The sequence below is a fragment of the Chanodichthys erythropterus genome, chromosome 20 (genome assembly GCF_024489055.1).
Source record: "Chanodichthys erythropterus isolate Z2021 chromosome 20, ASM2448905v1, whole genome shotgun sequence".
NCBI lineage: Eukaryota > Metazoa > Chordata > Actinopteri > Cypriniformes > Xenocyprididae > Chanodichthys > Chanodichthys erythropterus.
In genome coordinates this window covers 34,166,023-34,188,472 of record NC_090240.1, presented here as the reverse complement: position 1 = coordinate 34,188,472, position 22,450 = coordinate 34,166,023, and the positions used below count along the sequence as shown (strand labels likewise).

Sequence of the window (22,450 nt, the reverse complement as noted above, 5' to 3'; positions counted from 1 at the left end):
AACTGGTTTCTTCCACGACCTCGACACCTCGGTGTGGAGATCGGGAAAGAAACGGCAGACCCCGGCGCTGGGGTAGTGACCGCGTTGGAAGAAATCTTTCATCAAGCTTGCTTTTAGGTTGATTTTCCCTTTTTTCTACGGGCCAGTCTATGTTTAACTTTTCAACTGCCCTGGTCACTACCTCCAAAAGCTCCTCGTGCGCTGGAGATGAGGATGGCGGTCCCTCATCTCCTTCTTCGGCACCCTCCACATCAACCTCCTCGGAGGAAGACATGTTGAGTGCCGGTGTCTCTCTCCGGGGGGAAGAAACCGCAGCGCGTGCTTCCGCCACCAGAGGAGAGACACTGGGTTCAGCAGGTAAGGGGAGCGATAGGGCAGGACCCGTCTCTCCCCCCTCGGCTAAATCCATTTGTGAACCCCACGAGTGCAGCCTTCGCTGTGCCTCAGCAGCAGCGGGACCGGACCCGCGGGGAACACTCGCCGCGGCGCCCTCCTCAAAGAGCGCCCGGCGTGAACGCAGCACTCTGAGAGTGAGCCGCTCGCAGTGCACACAGACAGCTCCCTCGAGAGCTGCCTGTGCGTGCTCAACTCCCAGGCATTTTACACACATATCGTGTGTATCCCCGTCCGTAATGAAGCGCGGACAGGGAGGAACACACTTAGTAAAGTTTTGCTGCTTTTCCGCCATTTATATATATATATATTTGTCTTATTTTGTGACTGTGAAACTCTTGTCCTCAGACGAAGAGATGAGTGTATGCAATGTGCAGGGACAAACAACAGTAAATAAGACAGACAAGATACAGATAGCGCTTGCTGAAGACAACAGAAGCTGGCGTTCTCTGTTTCTGGGTATGCTTTATAGTTTCCTGGTCCGTGACGTCACCCGCCTCTGACGTCACATCTTCTCATTGGTTGGATACAGAGGTGCTTCACGAACACAAAATGCAGAGGGTTCCCATCACGTCATTGACGTAGCGTCGATAGTTCCCACGAAAGGGAACAGTGTTTTTAGTCGTTTTCGTGGATCCGTGTGAATGGGGATCATTTTGACAATGGTGTCATTTGTATGCACAAAACTTCTCAGTATTAAGCATATAGTTGTCATGTAAACATACCCTAAAAAAAACTTTGTGCATAAGTCATATAGTCTTTTATTGTGTATTTTGTTCTTTTTTAAACCTGTCGTTGTACTGTATGTAAAAAGCTGTGTGAGGATTCTTCTAAATTTCTCTATTTGTGTTGCATGGAAAATAGAAAGGCATAAAGAAAGTCATGAGGTGGGTAAATGATTGTTGGTCATGGTCTTCAGGATTGGGCATTTGGATTTCTGACTTTAAATGTTGTTGAATGCATCATTTTCCTTCTTTTCACTGGCCTCAGCATGAGATCTGATGAATAGTATGTTTTATAGTATTAGGGCTCTTCAAAAAAAGACCCAATTTGTTGTTGTTTTTTCAGCAGATGACAGACACTTCAGTAATGAACAAGCACTCGGTGCTCTACTAAACCACTAAAAGCTTTGTACTGTAAACAGCATGTGAGTAATTCAATGACTAATGCCACCATAAGGAAAATCCATTGCTTTCCGTCAACATCAGCAGAGAGATTCTCATATTTGTAATGATTTCTTTAGAAGAAATGGATTACCTTATGGTTACCTTATCTGTGGATTCTAGAGTGAAAACTGTGGATGCGTTAGAGGTTTCAGCTTGATGAGACATCAGTACTAGAGGCGGCCTTTGCAATTCAGAGGCCCGTTTCAAAGAAACAGCTGGAACCTCCAACCCCCAGAGGAAAAAGACACTAATATTGTGCAATGCAACTGCAGTTACCTTATCTCTGTTATATTTACAATGTTATCTCATATTTTTATAAACTCATTCTATCTCTTTAGCCAGAACTATTGTTACAATCACGATTGAAAACAAAAACAGTACTCAAACTTCATCCCTCAGTCCCTCAGCTAAAATGAAATAATGCTAAAACTGCCAATAGGTGGCGACAAATCATTGTCTTAACGAGTTAGTCATTGTCTCATTCAGTCAAACTATTTTTTTAAACAAAAAAATGAGTGAGTCGTCGAGTCATTCCTTATAACTATTTGTCCACGAAACGAAACTGAAACTGTAGCTCAGAGGTGCGCAATAGCTCTTCTGTTTGGAACTATTTTTGTTGGCAAAATAGAGGAAAACGGACAATATTGTGTCACCTAATAGCCTGACTTGTTTATTGAATTGTTCTATAAAATCAATATCACATTTACAAACGGGAAAACAGCATTTTTGCTTGTGTGAGAATTATAAATATTAAAACAAGAACTTTTACTGAGACTTTTTTGCACCATATCTTTTTGGAAGCATTTTTATTAATTTTAGCTGCATTTTTGCCTCAATCCACTGGTTGAGGCACACTGGTGTGTGTGCACTGCATGATGGCAGGGCTCTTTTTCAAGTGCAAGCGGAGGCCCCTTATTTTGCAAGGCCCTTTTCAAGTGAAACGGGTGAAACAGCAAAGACCATTACTGATTAGTACTAGTGTTGGCCAACAAGTGTTCAAATTAAACGGTTGTCATTTCTTACCAGGAGCCTCAAGGAGACTCTGTGGAAACTAGTTCAAGATTGTTGGACCTCTAACCCTGTAATAAGCAGTCTCCTGCTATGGGCATCTGTTTTCTAACAGCATTCACAGAAGACAAGAGCAATGAGACAGAACTGTGTTGTGATGGATTCCAGAAGGAGAAAGACAGATTTGACTGTTGAAACCATGTGAAATCACATTTTTTTTCCCCAACCAATGCCAAACAGTCTTGTAGTTTAGTTTGATTTTGCACAATAAACCCTCATGTTCAATGCATACTTGCCAAAGAGCTGTTAGAATTTACGGCATAATTCAATTTATGACAGGGTGGTATGACTTGGGCCTGGAAGAAACCACCCAACCTTGAAACTGTGGAGTACCTTAGCTACTTCATAGCAGTGCAACTGTAACTGCACAGCAACACCCTGGCAATCACCAAAACACCTTAGCAGCTGTACAGCAATATGCTGGTAACCAGCCAAAACAACTTAGAAACTGTATAGCAACACCCTTGCAACCACACAAAAGTGCTTAGCAGATGCATAGCAATATCCTGGCAACCACCCAGGACACTTTAGCAAACTGCATAGCAACACCCTAGCAACTCCCTGGAAACTCCCTAGCAACCTTTTGCATACTACAATGCACTGGCAACCACCCAAAAACACCATCATAACTGGGCTTAGCAACTGTCCTTGCAAAGTCTTTGCAACCAGCCAGAACACCCTAGCAACTCCATAACAACTACAAGCACCTTAGCAACTACTGTACATAGCAATGCACTGGAAACCACCCAAAACTACATAATAAATGCATAGCAACATCCTGGCAACCACCCAAGGAACCTTAGCAACTTCATAGCAACACCCTGGCAACAAAAACAGCATAGAAACATCATTGGAACCACCTAAAACACCCCAGTAGCTGCTTAACATCACCCAGGGAACCACCTTAGCAACTGCAAAGCAATGCCTTGACAACCATCCAAAACAACTTAGCAACTGTATAGCAACGCCCTTGCAGCCAAACAAAAGTGCTTAGCAAATGCATAGCAGCGTCCTGGCAACCAGTCAGAACACTTTAGCAAACTTCATAGCAGTGTGCTGGCAACCACCCAGAATACCTTAGCAACTCCTTGGCAACCACTCAATGCACCTTAGCTACTACATAGCAATGCATAGGCAACAACCCCAAAACACCATCGTAACTGGACTTAGCAACTGTCCTCGCAACGTCTTATCAACCAGCCAGAACAGCCTAGCAACTCCATAGCAACTCACTGGCAACCACTCAAAGCACCTTAGCAGCTACTGTACATAGCAATGCACTGGCAACCAAACAAAATGCCATAGTAACTGCATAGCTACATCCAAGCAACCACCCAAAGCACCTTACCAACTGCATAGCAACACCCTGGATACAAAAACTGTATATAAATGCCCTTTAAACCACCTTAAACTAGCTGCATGACAACATCCAGGGAACCAGCCAGAACACTTTAGCAACTGCACAGCAATGCCTTAACCACCCTAGCATCATCCTATTGAATTTTTACATGAGCAATAACACTTTTTGTTTGGAAAACATAAATATCTGGTTTTAACTTTGTCATGGATTGCAACAGCATGCCATGGTAGATTTATAATTAGGTTTGTATATTTTCTGAAGAAAAAGAGTATTAGAAGACTGTCTTTTGTTAGGGTAACCATGACAATGTTATTGACCTTTGATGGGGACATAATGTATTCTTGTTGTTATGGTTTAGTCAAAGCGATACGTAGCACCAACTCAACTGCAGGAAATGCCAGAGCGCTGGTGAAGTATCCTAGTGCGGGAAATGTTGGGTTTGGCTTTAGTCCCAGAGGTCACAGGAATATGAGATGCTGAAGGCCTTAGAATTACGTCCTAACTGGGAACAGCTCTGTTTTGTTCTCAGGTCTAGTTTGGAGATGCTGGTTTGTTGTCTCTCCACCTCTGACATGGTTCTTGGTGGAATTGTGAAATTAATTTGTTGTCACATTACTGTTCTTCCATGCTGGATCATCAAGTTTTCGCTTGAGTGTTTCTATGTACTTGCCTGAGGCAAAAACATGTGTCGTTTTTTCTCAAAATAGAGCGTGCCCAAGCTCTTCTAAGCTTCTTGATTTCCTTTTCTCTCTGCAGATGTGGACGAGTGTGTCGAGGACAAGGACAGCTGCAGTTTGGATGCCATCTGTCAGAACACTCTCAAGTCATACAAATGCATCTGCAAATCAGGATACAAAGGTGATGGAAAACGCTGTGAAGGTAAGAAACACTGGCCAAGAGATAAAGATACAAAAACATGCAGGACTTGTGAGGTCAGAATAACGAGACAAAAGCTTGATTCTGTATGTTTAGAATACCCACTGCAAAAACATTTTATTAATTATTTTCATCTTATTTTAGACTGTTAAAAGAAAAAGAAGTTGATGAAGCTTGCTTATATCCCAGCTTAAAGGGATAGTTCACCCAAAAAGAATATAAGTAGTACTTTATTTTAATGGTCCCCCAACAGATATTCTACTGACTACAAGTAACTTTGTAACAACATGTCATCCTACTAACCTAAACCCTAACCTAACAAGTCTTCTAATACTCTACTGAGAGTTATTTGACAGTTGCAAAGTTATTTATAGTTAGAAGAAGGTCTAAAGTGGAGTATAGAAATAAAGTGTAACCAACTGCTTCTCTTGTTTTAAACACAAATTTAACCAAACTTGAGATTTAAAGCATGAGAAAACAATTTGCCTGTGGGGAAAGAAAAATAAACCCAACTCATATCTTAATGTCTTGTGCTTCTCAAATATATTTATCTTGTTTAAGGATAGTCAGATTTTTTTACTTGGAAACAAGACAAAATTACTCATAGGAAATTGTTGTTTTTGCTGTGTAGTCTATAATAAGATCACGCTGGTCGATTGTGCGTGTGTGTGCGTGCGTGCACGTGTCTGCACGCGAGTGTGTTTGTGTGTTCAGACACTTCAAGGTCTAATTCTCCATGTCTCATTTCTGCAGTTCCTTGGCTTCATTTTCAGACTTACCTGAGGGAAGGGAAATAGGTGTTCAAATGCAAGATTAAAAAGATGACAGATTTAATTCTTTACCCTTTGGACGTGAAATAGAGCATGAAATATCTTACACGTTACCGATAATGACTTGGCCTGGTAATTACACAGAGATGTTTCCACCACCAAGAGCAGCTTGCATTTCCAGTCACGTCAATGTGAGTTAACAGCACTATATTGCTCGATGATGTAGCCATATCTTTGAAAATATTGTTTTCTTGTGGCCGTTTGCCTTGGGGGAAGTTTTTAAAGCTCAGTTGTGTTTGGAGAGGTGTATGCTGCTTTTGGACACACTTAGCCAATGTGATCCTTTCTGGATACAAACATCCTAAGCCCAGGCAAAACATTGGAAAGTGAATGGGTTCGGTAATGTTTGTGCTGTGTTAAAACTGCGCTCCTGACTAAACTGGGATAAGGGCGTAAAACCATTGATATGGTGTGGAAACACAAATGTGTGCTGGGGAGATATGAACATCGTTGTTCAAATATACTTCTCCACGCGCTGAATTTCTGCACACACAAAAAGACAACCACCAGAACCGGATCCTAATCCTCTGAAAGCTATTGCAAAACTCTTGATAGCTATTTGCTACAAATAACGTGGGTTTGGAGTAAATAACAGTCCTTAGCCTTGAGAAAGCAGCACTCGCTGATTGAAAAGAACGGCACGGCTGGTCACACTTCTTCTCAACTAGCTTAACCAGTAAGATTTTTATGTCTTTTTTTATTTAAATTTAGGCACAGTTTATATATCTACAAAACTAATATCGTGCTTTTTAAGCATAAAGCTTTAGATCAAAAGGTTTTTAAGATCTTGAGAAATAATTCTATCTATCTATCTATCTATCTATCTATCTATCTATCTATCTATCTATCTATCTATCTATCTATCTATCTATCTATCTATCTATCTATCTATCTATCTATCTATCTATCTATCTATCTATCTATCTATCTAATGTTTTTTTAACATGAAGTATATCATGTCACACTGCAGGACGCTCATGTCACTTTTTGAATTGCAATGTCAACTAAAAACCAGCCTTAACCTTAAAAATGTTGGTCTTTCAGCAGGCCTATCCATGCAGACAGTTCTAGATGTTTTTTTTAGGTTAATTTTGCATTGTTTAACCTATACTGTAAACTCCATCATTCGAGTCTTAATAGGCTATTTATTATTTTTCTTGGATAAAGAAAGAACATTTATTCCACATCTGCAATCATCTCAGCATGACACTGGATGACCCGTAAACAATACAACTGTAATGAATAGTGCTTTTTTCTTCCACTTCTCAAAATTGCTCGTCCAGTAGATTGCTTGGCCTCACACAGAGACGCATTAGTGGATGTAAAATAGCTTGTAATTTGATGGAGTGAAGCTGGTGTTGCTGCTATGCAAAACCGAAATACAAATGTAAAGTGCAAAGACTTTGTACTGTGTTGGAGGTGGGATAAAAAGCATTCAGGAATAAAGAAAAATAAAGCGCTGTACTCCAGGCTGTGAGTGCCTCTCCATACTCACTGAGCCCCGACGACTACAAAGCAGAGCAGAGGAGTCTGGGTAATTAGTGCTCAATTGGGCGTCAAATGAGAGGGGATGGCCTGCGTCCCCCCACCACAGTGATCCACTTCTCTCTCTGGCTCTGAGATGTTTATTCAGCTGCTCTCGCCATCCAAACATAAGGCATAATTCACTATAATCACCACAGTTACCGGCACACAGAAGCTCATATTGACGAAAATAAATTAATTAGGAACCATTTAAAGGAGTTTGAGCAGACGGAGTTTAAAGGGGTCATATTCTATACATAATAAGTCAACTTATAATGTTAGTCAAGGTTTTTATCCGCAAAAAAGCTTTTTCAAGCCCAACCTATTTGGTTACTGTACCTTTAAGGGTCGTTTACATGACACCGTTTTCAACTAAAAACTTTTTATGCATTTTGGCCGTTTATTTATATGACAACAGCGTTTTGGGTGCCTGAAAATACAAACTTTTGAAGACAGGATTCAAGGTGCAAATTTTTGGAAACTATACCATTTCCAGTTCCTGCTGGATATTTCATTCTCCGCATAAAGTAAGCCTAATAAAGCATGAACCTCGTCGTTGGTCCATCTGTCATATTTTTAAACTCCAATGTTGATCCAAATAGCAAGCAACTCTTACTGCACACACTGCAACAAACCATTAAAAATGGTGGTTGAAATAAAATGCAGCATGGAGTCAACCAATCAGCATGTTTAGCAGCCAAGTCCCAACCCCGAAAGTTCCTGAACTTTGAAAAAGTTTTGAAGGCAGAATTTTTACCTGGTCCAGGTAAGACCTTGATTCCTGTGGTTATAACCCATCGAGTACCACCCCAAAGTCCCTAGTTCCTGGAGAAAGTTCCTGTGTGTGTGATATATATACACTCACCTAAAGGATTATTAGGAACACCTGTTCAATTTCTCATTAATGCAATTATCTAATCAACCAATCACATGGCAGTTGCTTCAATGCATTTAGGGGTGTGGTCCTGGTCAAGACAATCTCCTGAACTCCAAACTGAATGTCTGAAAGGTGATTTAAGAAATTTTGAGCGTGTAATGGTTGTTGGTGCTAGACGGGCCGGTCTGAGTATTTCACAATCTGCTCAGTTACTGGGATTTTCACGCAAAACCATTTCTAGGGTTTACAAAGAATGGTGTGAAAAGGGAAAAACATCCAGTATGCGGCAGTCCTGTGGGCGAAAATGCCTTGTTGATGCTAGAGGTCAGAGGAGAATGGGCCGACTGATTCAGCTGATAGAAGAGCAACTTTGACTGAAATAACCACTCGTTACAACCGAGGTATGCAGCAAAGCATTTGTGAAGCCACAACACGCACAACCTTGAGGCGGATGGGCTACAACAGCAGAAGACCCCACCGGGTACCACTCATCTCCACTACAAATAGGAAAAAGAGGCTACAATTTGCACGAGCTCACCAAAATTGGACAGTTGAAGACTGGGAAAATGTTGCCTGGTCTGATGAGTGTCGATTTCTGTTGAGACATTCAGATGGTAGAGTCAGAATTTGGCGTAAACAGAATGAGCCACACTGTGCAGGCTGGTGCTGGTGGTGTAATGGTGTGGGGGATGTTTTCTTGGCACACTTTAGGCCCCTTAGTGCCAACTGGGCATCGTTTAAATGCCACGGCCTACCTGAGCATTGTTTCTGACCATGTCCATCCCTTTATGACCACCATGTACCCATCCTCTGATGGCTACTTCCAGCAGGATAATGCACCATGTCACAAAGCTCGAATCGTTTCAAATTGGTTTCTTGAACATGATAATGAGTTCACTGTACTAAAATGGCCCCCACAGTCACCAGATCTCAACCCAATAGAGCATCTTTGGGATGTGGTGGAACGGGAGCTTCGTGCCCTGGATGTGCATCCCACAAATCTCCATCAACTGCAAGAAGCTATCCTATCAATATGGGCCAACAATTCTAAAAAAATGTATTCAGCACCTTGTTGAATCAATGCCACGTAGAATTAAGGCAGTTCTGAAGGCGAAAGGGGGTCAAACACAGTATTAGTATGGTGTTCCTAATAATCCTTTAGGTGAGTGTATGTATGTATGTGTGTGTGTGTATATATATATATATATATATATTACTGCCACTTCATTAGGTAAAACTGTTCAACACCTTGTCAACTGCCAATCATATGGCAGCAAATTAATGCATTTAGGCATGTAGACATGGTCAAAACAATCTGCTGAAGTTTAAACTGAGCATCAGAATGGGGAAGAAAGGGGATTTAAGTGATTTTTAAAGTGGCATGTTTGTTGCCGGTCTGAGTATTTCAGAAACTGCTGATCTGCTGGGATTTTCACACACAACCATCTCTAGGGTTCACAGAGAATGGCCTGAAAAAGAGAAAATATCTTGTTGATGCCAGAGGTCAGAGGAGAATGACCAGACTGGTTCAAGCTAATAGAAAGGCAACAGTAACTCAAATAAGCGCTTGTTACAACCGAGGTCTGCAGTAGAGCATCTCTGAACACGTCTACAACTACAGCAGCAGAAGACACACTGGTGAGACTTCTGTCAGCTGAGGACAGAAAACTGAGGCTACAATTTGCACAGGCTCAACAAAACTGCACAATAGAAGATTGGAAAAACGTTGCCTGGTCTGATGAGTCTGGATTTCTGCTGCGACATTCAGATTGTAGATTTCATAGATTTTGCTTTAAACAACATGAAACATTGATTTATCCTGCCTTGTATCAATGCTTCAAACTGCTTGTGTAATGGTGTGGGGGATATTTTTTTAGCACACTTTGAGCCTCTTAGTACCAATCGAGGATCATTTAACCACCACAGCCTACCTGAGTATTGTTGTTGACCATGTCTTTCCCTTTATGACCACACTGAACCATCTTCTGATGGCTACTTCCAGCAGGATAACATGCCAAGTTTTAAAGCTCAGATCATCTCAAACTGGTTCTTGAACATGACAGTGAGTTCACAAATGACCTCCACAGTCTCCAGATCTCAATCCAGTAGAGCAGATTTGGGATGTGGAGGAGATTCACATCATGATGTTCAACCAACAAATCTGCAGATGCTGTGTGATGCTATCATGACAGTATGGACCAAAATCTCTGAGGAATGTATCCAACAGCTTGTTGACTCTATGCTATGAAGATTTAAGGCTGTTCTGAAGGCAAAAATCGGTCCTAGTCTAGTCTAGAGTCTAGTGAACTAGACTGTAATAGTTGCAGTAATAGTGCAGTAATAGTTGCTTGCTATTTGGATCAACATTGGAGTTTAAAAATATGAATATGAAAAAAATATGAATTTTCAGCATCATTACTCCAGTCTTCAGTGTCACATGATCCTTCAGAAATCATTCTAATATGCTGATTTACTGCTTAAGAAACATTTATTATCGATGTTGAAAACAGCTGTGCTGCTCAATATTTTTATGGAAACTGTGCTACATTAATTTTCAGGGTTCTTTGATGAATAGAAAGTTCAAAAGAATAACATTTATTTGAAATAGAAATAATTTGTAACATTGTGAATGTCTTTACTGTCACTTTTGAACAGTTTAATGCATCCTTGCTGAATAAAAGTATGAAGAAAAACCCAAACTTTTGAATGCTAGTGTGTGTAGATATAGTACATGACATGACCCCATTATCTTTTAATTTTCCATCTGTACTGCAGATATCGATGAGTGTGCCAGCGAATCTAATGGAGGATGCGTTCACGATTGTATCAACATCCCTGGAAACTACAGATGCACGTGCTACGATGGCTTCCGTTTGGCCCACGATGGACACAACTGCCTGGGTAAGCTATCGCTTCTTTCATAGTCATACATTTGGGCCAAAATTGCTGAAAAGGTCCACGTCCACAGACGTTAAGACAAAACCTTTTGCTAGTGGGTCAGTAAGTGTGTGTGCAACCACCGCAAATCTCCGTCCTCTCAGGACTTATCCCACACAAAACAAACAAACAGAAGTTTGTGGGTCTTGCCGTCATTGCTGGAGCCAAACTATGATGGTTGATGTTCTTCAGGCATGTCTAATCAATCTCTGCACCGACCGCCAGAACGCTGTCACTCTATCCTCCGTGTCAAAATGAAGTGGGTTACGTGGTTAACCAATAGGAGAGGGCGATAAATCCGTCAGATTTGTGCGCTAACTGCTGAGCACAGGGTTCTGTGGTATTAATTGTATTTTCAGACTGCCTGAGCTCACATTTTCGACATTCGGTGGCTCATACGCCCAGCCGTTTCCAGGTCAGTTAAATCAATCGAAGGGAAATGTGTGTGTTTGTCTGGGAGATTTACATTAGGTTATACTGACCCTGGCTCTTTAACTCAAAACAGATGTCCGGTGCTTCGAACAATCGGCCCAATGAAGATGTGCTTTTTTCCAATCAGTGGTTTTCAGTGAGTGTTTGTGTGGGTTATGTGGGTTTACTCGCACTGCATGGTGCTGAACTGCACAGCTGAACCCTGGTATTTTAGCCCTTCGCAGACATTTAAAGGTCCCGTCTGCAGCTTTTAGAAACACATTTTCAGGTATTGAGGTTTTCTCTGGCAGCTTTAGCGCTCTGCTGGAGTAACTGAATCGACTCGTCATCTGCGGCTCTTCTGTAGAGTTTGAAACGATCTGATTTTTATCAGAATGAGAGTTAGGCAAAATGCTGCATTTGAGAACTGAATCCCATTTGATTCATACCTTTGAAGCCAGTTTAAATTCAGCTGATCGTGTGACACAATTTTGCACTGGATTTTAAGTTGGAATGATATGAAGAAGAGTTTACTAGAATGCAATTGAAAGAAATTCTAAACAGAGGAAATTTTGTTAGACCACCACGTTTTGTGATAATTGCATCGATTTTGACTATGATCATTTATTCTCAAAACACAAGAAGTCAAGTGTAGAGATGTAATTACTTGTCTAATAAAATTTAAGATGGTCTAATAAAATTGCATCTGTTGTTTTTAATTTATGTTTGTACTCTTAAAAAGTACTTCAGGGGACCTGTTACCACAGCTTAAATAAATGCATGGTTGCAAGTTAAAAATTCTAATTCATTGTTTTAATTAAACCTTTTAAGTTGCAAACATTATTTTATTGAGTTCTGTTGACCTAATAATGGTGATCATTACATCAACTTTATATTGTCTGTAATTTAAACTCAAATTTCTGCGTTAATTGGCTTCTTTTCTTTTTTTTAAATGAGGTTGTAGTAACACTGTTAGGGCCCTATTTTAACGATCTAAACGCAAAGTGTAAAGCGCATGGCGCAGGTGCACTCAGGGCGTCTCCAAATCCACTTTTATCATATTAAATTAATATTCAGGTCAAAAAATTACTGTATTAAAGTAAAATTTGGGATGAATATAAAATATAAAATAGTGAGCACACTAAAATAGTGCTCAGGGTGAATGTGTATATATATACATATACAAAAATTATATGTACTATATGTACTGATAACTGCTAAAAAAATAGCATGTTTAATTCTCAAAAATGTTCTGGAATCGCTCTTGCCTCATCTTGTTACACACACAAATGTTTTGTTCCAATCGATTTAGTGTCAGTCGCATGTTTTGCCGTGGATCATTTGTGATGCTGTATGGATGAGCTGTACTCATGTATGCAGGTCTTAAATTATCTATATCTGCTGTCCCGCGGCCCACCGCAGCCCGCGCTTTTGATATCTAAGCCTGTCTGTTATCTTTCATACACCCTTCACTAACTCTTTTGTAACTCTGTGTTCTGTTCTTCACAAATGAATGCTTTACACAAATGAACTGTGGGTAAAATAAACAACCCACTTCTAGAGTATCTTTATTCTATTGACTATGAGAGGTTTCTTTAGGATACCAAATAACTTTTGCTCCAAGGTTAGTGTGATCTCAGTTTGAAGAAAGACTGAAAATAACATGGTGTTTTTAGTGGGAAGGAAAATCTAAACTCTTATGCAGGAAAAGACTCTACTTGTGTGGATTTGGCTTTTGGACCCATATACTCTTAATGTTATCTTTGCTTACCTTCATACTTAAGGCAAAATAAATTTGACCTTGCTCATTAGTCTCATTTTTTATTATTCACTGAAGCAATAGTACTTGAGTACTCAACTCTTTCTCCCTTAAACAGACTCAACTCAACTCAAACTTTACTTCTAAAGCACTTTCAACACCACGATAAAGAGACCTATTAGATTGATATGGACTGATTAAGTCAGAAACTGATGCTAAGCCATGCAAAGCTTTAAAAACATATAGCAGCACTTTGTAATGAATTATGTATCGTATAGCACAGGAGTAATCTGCTCTCTCTTCTTAATACCAGTTAAAAACCTGGCAGCTGAATTTTGAACAAGCTGCAGGCGAGAGAAAGAGAGAGAGGCCTTGCTCGCACTCAGATACAATGCATTTCAGTAATCCAAGCGGGATGAAACATATCCCACTTGATGCGTAATGATGATTTTCTTCTGTTTATTTCATGCAATCAATGTGCAGGTTGCGCCTGAATGGAGCATTTAACGGATTGATTCACAGATTGATTTGCTCACAGATGCTTCTTTGAGAAACTGTGAGAAACGGCCGTCTGATTGCAGCGCTTGTGTTGTATTGATGTCCCTCGTCCTTCACAATCTTCATCAATTAATTCAGCTCGAACAGCACTCTTTTCAAGCTTTTTGTAGATAATTTCAGCCGTAGGTGTGCCATCTCTATTTTGTGCTACTTTTTAAAAGAAATTCTATGATTAAAATTTGAAAATCTCCATCTGATTTTTTTTTTTCAAATAATATCTGCATGACTATTGCATCTATTTAATTTGCTTTAAGTATCCTATTTTGTTTCACCTGACAGACACAAATACCAATATCAATTTAATTTTACATTAATTTATTATTATTTTTATTATTATAAACTGATGTAAAATTAATATGAAATCAATTGTTATTGCCATAAAAGGCCATTTTAGCTGTCAGCAGAAACAGAAAATAGGCTGGATAAAATAGATGAAAATGCAATATTCAATATGCAAAATATACTTTAGCCGATAAATACATTTAAATGAATGAATAAATAAAATTAATATTTATTTAAATTTGTTTATTGGCTAAACATTGGGACACATTCAAAATTTAACAATCATCATTGCTGACAAGAGCATAATATTCGCATATTGAATTGCAATTGTTTTTTTATAAATTAAATCATTTACACTGCAAGGGAGTCAAAGACAACTGCCGAATTTAAGACAGATTTAAGGTGGCTTTTATGATTTATGAAACTTCAACAGTTTTTTTTAGCTATGACAAGTTATATATAACATATAATAGCCTATATAAAGTATAAAATATGTATTTTATGTCTGTATGAGTTTTTATCTATTGATCATTTACGTCAAATTAAATGCCAAGCTAACGGTCGGCCATAGTCCAACGTCGAGCTGTCGTTAAGTGTCAGCCGTCCAGTTTTAGTGGTGTGTCCGTACCGTCGGCCCTAGTCGGACATCATCGGGAGCTTTTTGGCCGATTGAGCATGTGGAATCGGCGACCGTTGGCATTGGTGCTGTCTGCGACAGAGAGAGAACTTCGGTTGGCTGTTCAGCTTAGCGAAAGAGTCAGTGCTCAAGAATAAAAACGAAGTGAAAAAAGTGCTGCGCTGACGTGGAAGCCAAGAGAAACATTGTGCCATGAATGAACAATTTTAGAAGGCTTTTCAATCCACAAATCACCAAAATTCACCATGGATTTAAAAGTAAGGCTAACTGTAACCATGGTATTGTGGTAGAAATGGTCTAATGTTTTTACGTTATTCATCTCAAGGTTCGTACATCCTTTTAAGAGTGAAATTCATGCACTTTTCAAGGGCTTTTAAGTGCTTCAGCACTTCAAAGCTCTAAATATTATCAAATTTGAATGATAATTTAATGATGATTAGATGAAGATGTAGGAAAACTAAAACTTTGTGGCAACAAACACTTTTATTTTAAAAAAAGGACATGGAATTACCACTATAACCAGTAGATGGCGGCAGAGGAGCACTTATTGACTTATTAGCCATTTCCACTCCCTAATTTATGGGGGAAAAAAGTCACAAAGTCTCATGAAAAACAAAAACTTTTCTTCAAATTGTGACTGAATTACACACAAACAAGTAAAGAGTGCTCCTTTTATAATCACTGAAGCTGTCAGTCAGTTCAGTATGATAATATAAAGGAACAATGGTACATTTAATAAGAGTAGAATATTTACATTTTCCTTATAAAAAATTAGGTTTTTGCATGTTACTGTTGTTAATAAAAGTTAATTTTATCTGCATCTCAATTCAAGCTCTGTGCTTTGCTGTCAAATTTCCAATAAACAAACATGTAATATTATTAGTAACTGCACTTATTAATGCAAAACAATAGTAATTGTATGATTAAATTAACTTTATGATTAAAAATCTCCCCAGCGCTGCCAAATCAGGTTCTGGCACCACTATCTTAACCTCATAATTTCCTCTTGATTTTGAGTGATTGATTGTCATTCAGTGAGGCACACAGGAAGGGATAGAGTGCGGAAAAGGACCGGAACCAGGTATAAGAGAAAGAAAAAGAGAGGGAATTTTTCAACACTGAGGAGTCCTCTCAGGAGAATTTTTAAGAAATGTTTTAAGTGCAAATCGCATGAGCTCTGCTCCGGGTTTCACCAGAATCCTGTTCCTTTTCCAAATATTTGCTTTGGACGCCGGCCGCGGCCTGCACATAACACATGTCCCTAATGCAGTCCGCTGACCAGGAGAGCTTCACAAAACTCAACGCGGCAGGAAATCATTGGTTTGTTTGTGCTCCACGAGCAAGGTGTTTGGGGTTTGAAGCGTGAGGGTCTCGGTGAAGCTCTGCACATGCAAATATACTAATGCAAGTTCTGTGGAAACGTTTAACGGTCGTTAAGGATGTCGGCATACGTTAAATGGTTTCCAAATGCTTGAAGGAGCGAAAGATAAGTAGACGAGCACCTGATTGCAGTCGATAGTAATACTTCTATGCAAAACTGTAAATATACCCTGATAGAAAATCTAGTTTAAGCTCCCAGCTGTGTTTTGTAGCTGCTTTTGATGCTCAGTTTCACTCATGGTGTTCTAAAATGTCAATATGCAATTTGTAATGGAACACAAATGTGTATTTCAGTCCCAGCACTGCTAAACTGGCGTAAAATTGTCACCTTATACTGTCCGTTTTCTCATTGCAGAGCATATTACTCGTCTATTGACTTAATAATAACAGCAAATAAAATTTCATGACACATACATTTGAAGAAAACTCTAGCGCCCTGATTTTTATTGCTTCAATAATAAAAATGCATGTTAAGACAATGCGTTGACTTTGTGTATTCACATAGAGTACATTTCTGGCCTTTATAATTCTGATATGTTCGATAGCCACACCCACAATGACATCTGCACCATTCATATTAAACATCCAGTATGTTCTGATTAACATTGACTTCCAGCGAGGACAAAACAATTTGATGCAAGTAATTTTGTATCACCAGTTGTCCAATGATGGGAATGCGAGACTGTGTGTGAGTGCGTGTGTGTGTGAGTGCGTGTGTGTGTGAGTGAGTGTGTGTGTGAGTGAGTGTGTGTGTGAGTGAGTGAATGAGAGCGATGGGAAATGGTTATACCCCCCCCCCCCTCGGCTGGGCTGAAAATGGTCTAGATTGGAAACTCTATCCCAAGGCCTGGATAAATAGACAGAAAATTAGTTTCGCATGAAGGTTTATTAAGCACAAGCTTGTGTATACAGCCTGACACTGATGCAACGTATCTAAGGGAGAGATCAGGTTGCAGTCTCATCCTCAGAGAGGCAGATGACACACAGAAACGTCTGGAATGAGAACACACACACACACACACACATTTGTCAGTTTGACAGGAGCCAAATGTTGATGTGCTTTTAAAGAACACAGTTGAGTTTTAGTAGTAAATGGGCTTAACTCAACGCAGTACTTGCTGTCAGTGGTACTAAGGTCTCTCATCATGTGACAGAGTGTTTACACTATTTATTTACTATCTATCTATCTATCTATCTATCTATCTATCTATCTATCTATCTATCTATCTATCTATCTATCTATCTGTCTGTCTGTCTGTCTGTCTGTCTGTCTGTCTGTCTGTCTGTCTGTCTGTCTGTCTGTCTGTCTGTCTGTCTGTCTGTCTGTCTGTCTGAAGGAAAAGTGTTTGGGACATGTTGCTTTAAAATAATAATAGTAATAATAATAATAATAATAATAATAATAATTATAAATAAAAAAGGATTATATGTATATATACACCGATCAGTGATTATCACTGATCATCTCTTCATCACGGCATCTGTTAGTGGGTGGATATATTAGGCAGCAAGTGAACATTTTGTCCTCAAAGTTGATGTGCTAGAAGCAGGAAAAATGGGCAAGCATAAGGATTTGAGCGAGTTTGACAAGAGCCAAATTGTGATGGCTAGACGACTGGATCAGAGCATCTCCAAAACTGCAGCTCTTGTGGGGTGTTCCTGGTCTGCAGTGGTCAGTATCAAAAGTGCTCCAAGGAAGGAACAGTGGTGAACCGGAGACAGGGTCATGGGTGGCCGAGGCTCTTTGATGCACGTGTGGAGTGCAGGCTGGTCCGTGTGGTCCGATCCAACAGACGAGCTGCTGTAGCTCAAATTGCTCAAGAAGTTAATGCTGGTTCTGATAGAAAGGTGTCAGAATACACAGTGCATCAGTTTGTTGCGTATGGAGCTGCATAGCTGCAGATCAGTCAGGGTGACCATGCTGACCCCTGTCCACCGCCGAAAGCACCAACAGTGACACGTGAGCATCAGAACTGGACCACGGAGCAATGGAAGAAGGTGGCCTGGTCTGATGAATCACGTTTTCTTTTACATCACGTGGATGGTCGGGTGCATGTGCGTCTCTTACCTGGGGAACACTTGGCACCAGGATGCACTTTGGGAAGAAGGCAAGCCGGCAGAGGCGGTGTGATGCTTTGGGCAATGTTCTGCTGGGAAACCTTGGGTCCTGCCATCCATGTGGATGTTACTTTGACACGTACCACCTTCCTAAGCATTCTTGCAGACCATGTACACCCTTTCATTGAAACGGTATTCCCTGGTGGCTGTGGCCTCTTTCAGCAGGATAATGCTCCTGCCACAAAGCAAAAATGGTTCAGGAACTGTTTGAGGAGCACAACAACGAGTTTGGGGTGTTGACATGGCCTCCAAATTCCCCAGATCTCAATCCAATCGACCATCTGTGGGATGTGCTGAACAAACAAGTCCGATCCATGGAGGATCCACCTCACAACTTACAGGACTTAAAGGATCTGCTGCTAACATCTTGATGCAGAAACCACAGCACACCTTCAGGGGTCTAGAGGAGTCCATGCCTCGACGGGTCAGGGCTGTTTTGGCAGTAAAAGTGGGATCAGTACAATATTAGGAAGGTGTTCATAATGTTATGCCGTGGTAACTGTAGTGTCCTAAAATAAATACCACATGGTTTGAAGGAGATCCAAGATTATTTCATTATGATTGGGTGATATTTTGGTAGAAACATAATTGCCATAGTAGTTTTCAAAGAAGCTTACTATAAAATTGTGCATCAGTCAAAGACAGACTAATCCCTAAAGATATTAAAATAATTCAGTTGTAATGTTGGTTTAGGATTAATCTGAGTTTGGGAAACTGGCCTTCATGTCATTTAACATTATACTGCAGATTTAAATGTATTGGCTTTTAATCAGCTGTTGAATGATCATGTTATGTAATAATATACCATAAAGCCCAAATGACGACGAGTCTATCAACACACACAGGTTTGTTTTTCTGCCACGGTGGGACTTTGCATTGACTTTTGTTTTTATACTGAGCTAATGACATTTCTGTCCCCTAATCCTCATGCAACCCCTCCGCATTTGTTACGTTTTCATTAAGACATTATTTGTTATGAAGTTTTCCTTGTGGAGACTATTGCAAAGCAGAGGTGCCAACAACATCAACACGAACAGAATCGATGCAAGTTCACACAAGCAGGTCAGCAGTATTTTTAAGCCAGGACACATACACACTAAAGTTCACACAGCCTGGCAGAATGAGAAACTGTATCTACAGGACATACTGATTAATGATCCAACCGTGTCCGTCCTGAGCGAGTCGACCCTCTGAGTCACATATCAACACCACAAATGGACATCAGAGCTGCAAGAATGTATCAAACAAACTCTGAAAAATGTCTCTGTGGACTGTTAGACTGAGCATCAGAGATGTTCAGATTCATGAGGTCTTACCCTGTAATTCACTCTTAATCAAGAAGCTTTTATAGTAATTTAGTTTCACATGAGCATTTTTCTATATGTAAATGAGCTCTGTTATGATTGGCCATCCACTTTGGATGTGAAATGCGGAACTACACCACAACCTAATTGAATAGGTGTTAATATGTAAATGTGAGTGGTCAATAATAATAATAATTTGTTGTTAGGATTATTTCTGAAGAGGCATTTTTGCAGTTTTATTGCTTCAATAAATGTTTTATATTATTGTAAATGGAATAATAATTGTATATGCCATTTGTATAGCCCCTTCAATGGAATGGACATTACGTGGTTTTTGGTTTAAACCAAAAAATTTTTTTTCATAATATGAGTAGTGTCTGGTCACTGATTGGGCCCTAATCAACCAATCACAATGAAGAAATGATCCCTAACTTAATCTGATTGAGATTCAGGCATCACAAAAGACAAGCATGGCTAATGCTTTTTTATCTTTTATATGCTAATTTTAGCCTCATCAACTAGCATATTATAATTGTCGTAGTATCAAGTGATTAGAAGATCTTTCAGAGTTGTTTTGAGTTTAATGTCCATCACAAACAAACATCAGGTGTTGAAAGATATCAGCAGGACCCTCATCATTTAGTTGTCTGCCAGGTTGTGAAATTTGTGCAAGCATTTCAAAGCTTACAAAAGGGGGTCCTATTATATTACAAGATGTAATATAAGTCTCTGGTGTCCCAGAATGTGTCTGTGAAGTTTCAGCTCAAAATCTCCCACAGATCAGTTATTATAGTTTGTCAAATTTGCCCCTATTTGGGTGTGAACAAAAACACGTTGTTTTTGTGTGTGTCCCTTTAAATGCAAATGAGCTGCTGCTCCAGGCCCACTTTCCAGAAGAGGGCGGAGCTTAACTCACGCTTCAGTGGCTCAACAACAACAAAGCTGGAGAATCTCACGCAGCCAAAATGAGGATTGTCAGTGTTGGTGTTCAGCCTTACATTGTTCAAACCGGAGTCGACACTGATGGAGAGACTCAGGAAGAAGTTACAACTTTTAGAATGAAACTGGACGTTTCTGAATGGTTAGTGGATACATTTATGTAGTTGCTGTGGAGTTGATTCAACTCATCCACTAGCATGTGCCGTCATGTTCATCTTTTGTGTTGAATTGATCCTCGTTTGTGAAGCAGTCTGGCGTAAAACGACGGCATGACAACAACACTCGACTACAACAACTCTTCCTCTTCTCTAAAGCAGCCCAACATGGACTCACCCCTTTTGTGGAGTGTGTTTCAGGGGCGGGGTTTATGTAAATTTTAGGGTTTGTGAGGTCACCAATCCGGGAAGAAGCTCGTTGTCGTCCTTAAACAGCGATTTCTGTAAAAGAAACAGCAACATTACATACTAACTAAAGTTTAAAAAGTGATATCATAATCAATAGTCATAATCAACAATTCTGACTTTAAAACACACAATTGTGAGAAAAAAGTCAGAATTGTGAGATAAAAAGTCGCAATCACCTTTTTTATTTTTTATTTCATGATGAAAGCAAGCTTCCATAGAGAAAAGCAAATATCAAGTGGATATAAAATTTTTGCTCAGGTCTGAAGGGGTTTCACTGAAACTGAAGAAATGATGCTAAAAATCATTAATGAATAAATTACATTTTTCAGTATATTCACATAGAAAACAGTTATTTTGTATTATAATAATATTTTTAAAAAATATTAGTGATTGTACTCTGTTTTTGATCAAATAAATGCAGATTTGGTGAGCAGAAGATTATTGACCCTAAACATTTGAATGATCATGTATTTATTTATAAATCAAGCATGATTATAACGATGACTGATTTTGCATCTTGTCTCCCGTCAGATGTCGACGAGTGCGCAGAAGGAAACGGCGGTTGCCAGCAGATCTGTGTCAACATGATGGGGAGTTACGAATGTCGATGCCGTGACGGATTTCTCCTGTCCGACAACCAGCACACCTGCATCCAGAGGCCCAAAGGTGAGAGCATGATCAGCTTGAATACGGTCGTAGTTCAGAAGAGCATGCTAACATGCTGCTCTCACTATATCCCCAGTGTATAGTACTGTATGTACTGTATGACTACTACTACTAGATTTTATTAACGGTGTGTTATACAACAGAGCAAAACTGCATTAAACACGACTGTATCTCATAATGCAACGCACTCAACATGATGAATCTCTTTTTTGATGCATTATTTGATTGGAGTATCAAATTAAAGATATAAAATAACTTTCACTTGCATAATGCTTAATTAACTGGAATCCACTCACATGCAATGATTGTGTGACAACCAGTGTTATTTTAGTATTATTTATATAGGTTTTAGTAGATTTTTTTTTTTTTTTTTTTTTTTTTATAAATATTTTTTATATTTTATTGAGCTTTTTATTTCAGTTTTAGATTTAGTAATTTTAGTAATTTAACTTAAACTTATTATATTTCAGATGGTTGCAAAGGCAACATTTCTAACATTCATTTAAGATTTTTAAGTTAAGGTTTTTCATCTTTAAACCTTAAATATATTATATTATATTATATTATATTATATTATATTATATTATATTATATTATTTTATATTATATTATATTATATTATATTATATTATATTATATTATATTATATTATATTATATTATATTATAGTTTCAATTGGTTAATTTTTTTATTATATATATCCATTTAATTTTATATTGGTTTGATTTTTTTTATATATTATAGTTTAGTTCTGTTTGGTTTATTTCTTTTGTTATTTAATTTTCTTTTATTTTAACTTTTTATTTTAAAGTATTTATTAAAGTATTTTATTTTGGTTTGATATATTATATTATATTATATTATATTATATTATATTATATTATATTATATTATATTATATTATATTATATTATATTATATTATATTATATTATATATAGCTTAGGTTTGGTTCATTTTTT

The 22,450-nt window shown here is 38.8% G+C and overlaps 1 protein-coding gene across 1 annotated transcript in view; it reads left to right on the top strand.

Annotated features, from left to right (window-relative positions):
* The first annotated feature begins 272 nt into the window (after positions 1–272).
* Positions 273–22,450, top strand: part of scube3 (signal peptide, CUB domain, EGF-like 3) — a 95,978-nt gene continuing 73,800 nt past the window's right edge. The window contains exons 1-5 of the mRNA XM_067370522.1: positions 273–357; positions 4,346–4,444; positions 4,744–4,866; positions 10,870–10,995; positions 21,355–21,489. Of these exons, the coding sequence (XP_067226623.1) occupies positions 273–357; positions 4,346–4,444; positions 4,744–4,866; positions 10,870–10,995; positions 21,355–21,489 (568 nt within the window). The remainder of the gene's footprint in view (positions 358–4,345; positions 4,445–4,743; positions 4,867–10,869; positions 10,996–21,354; positions 21,490–22,450) is intronic.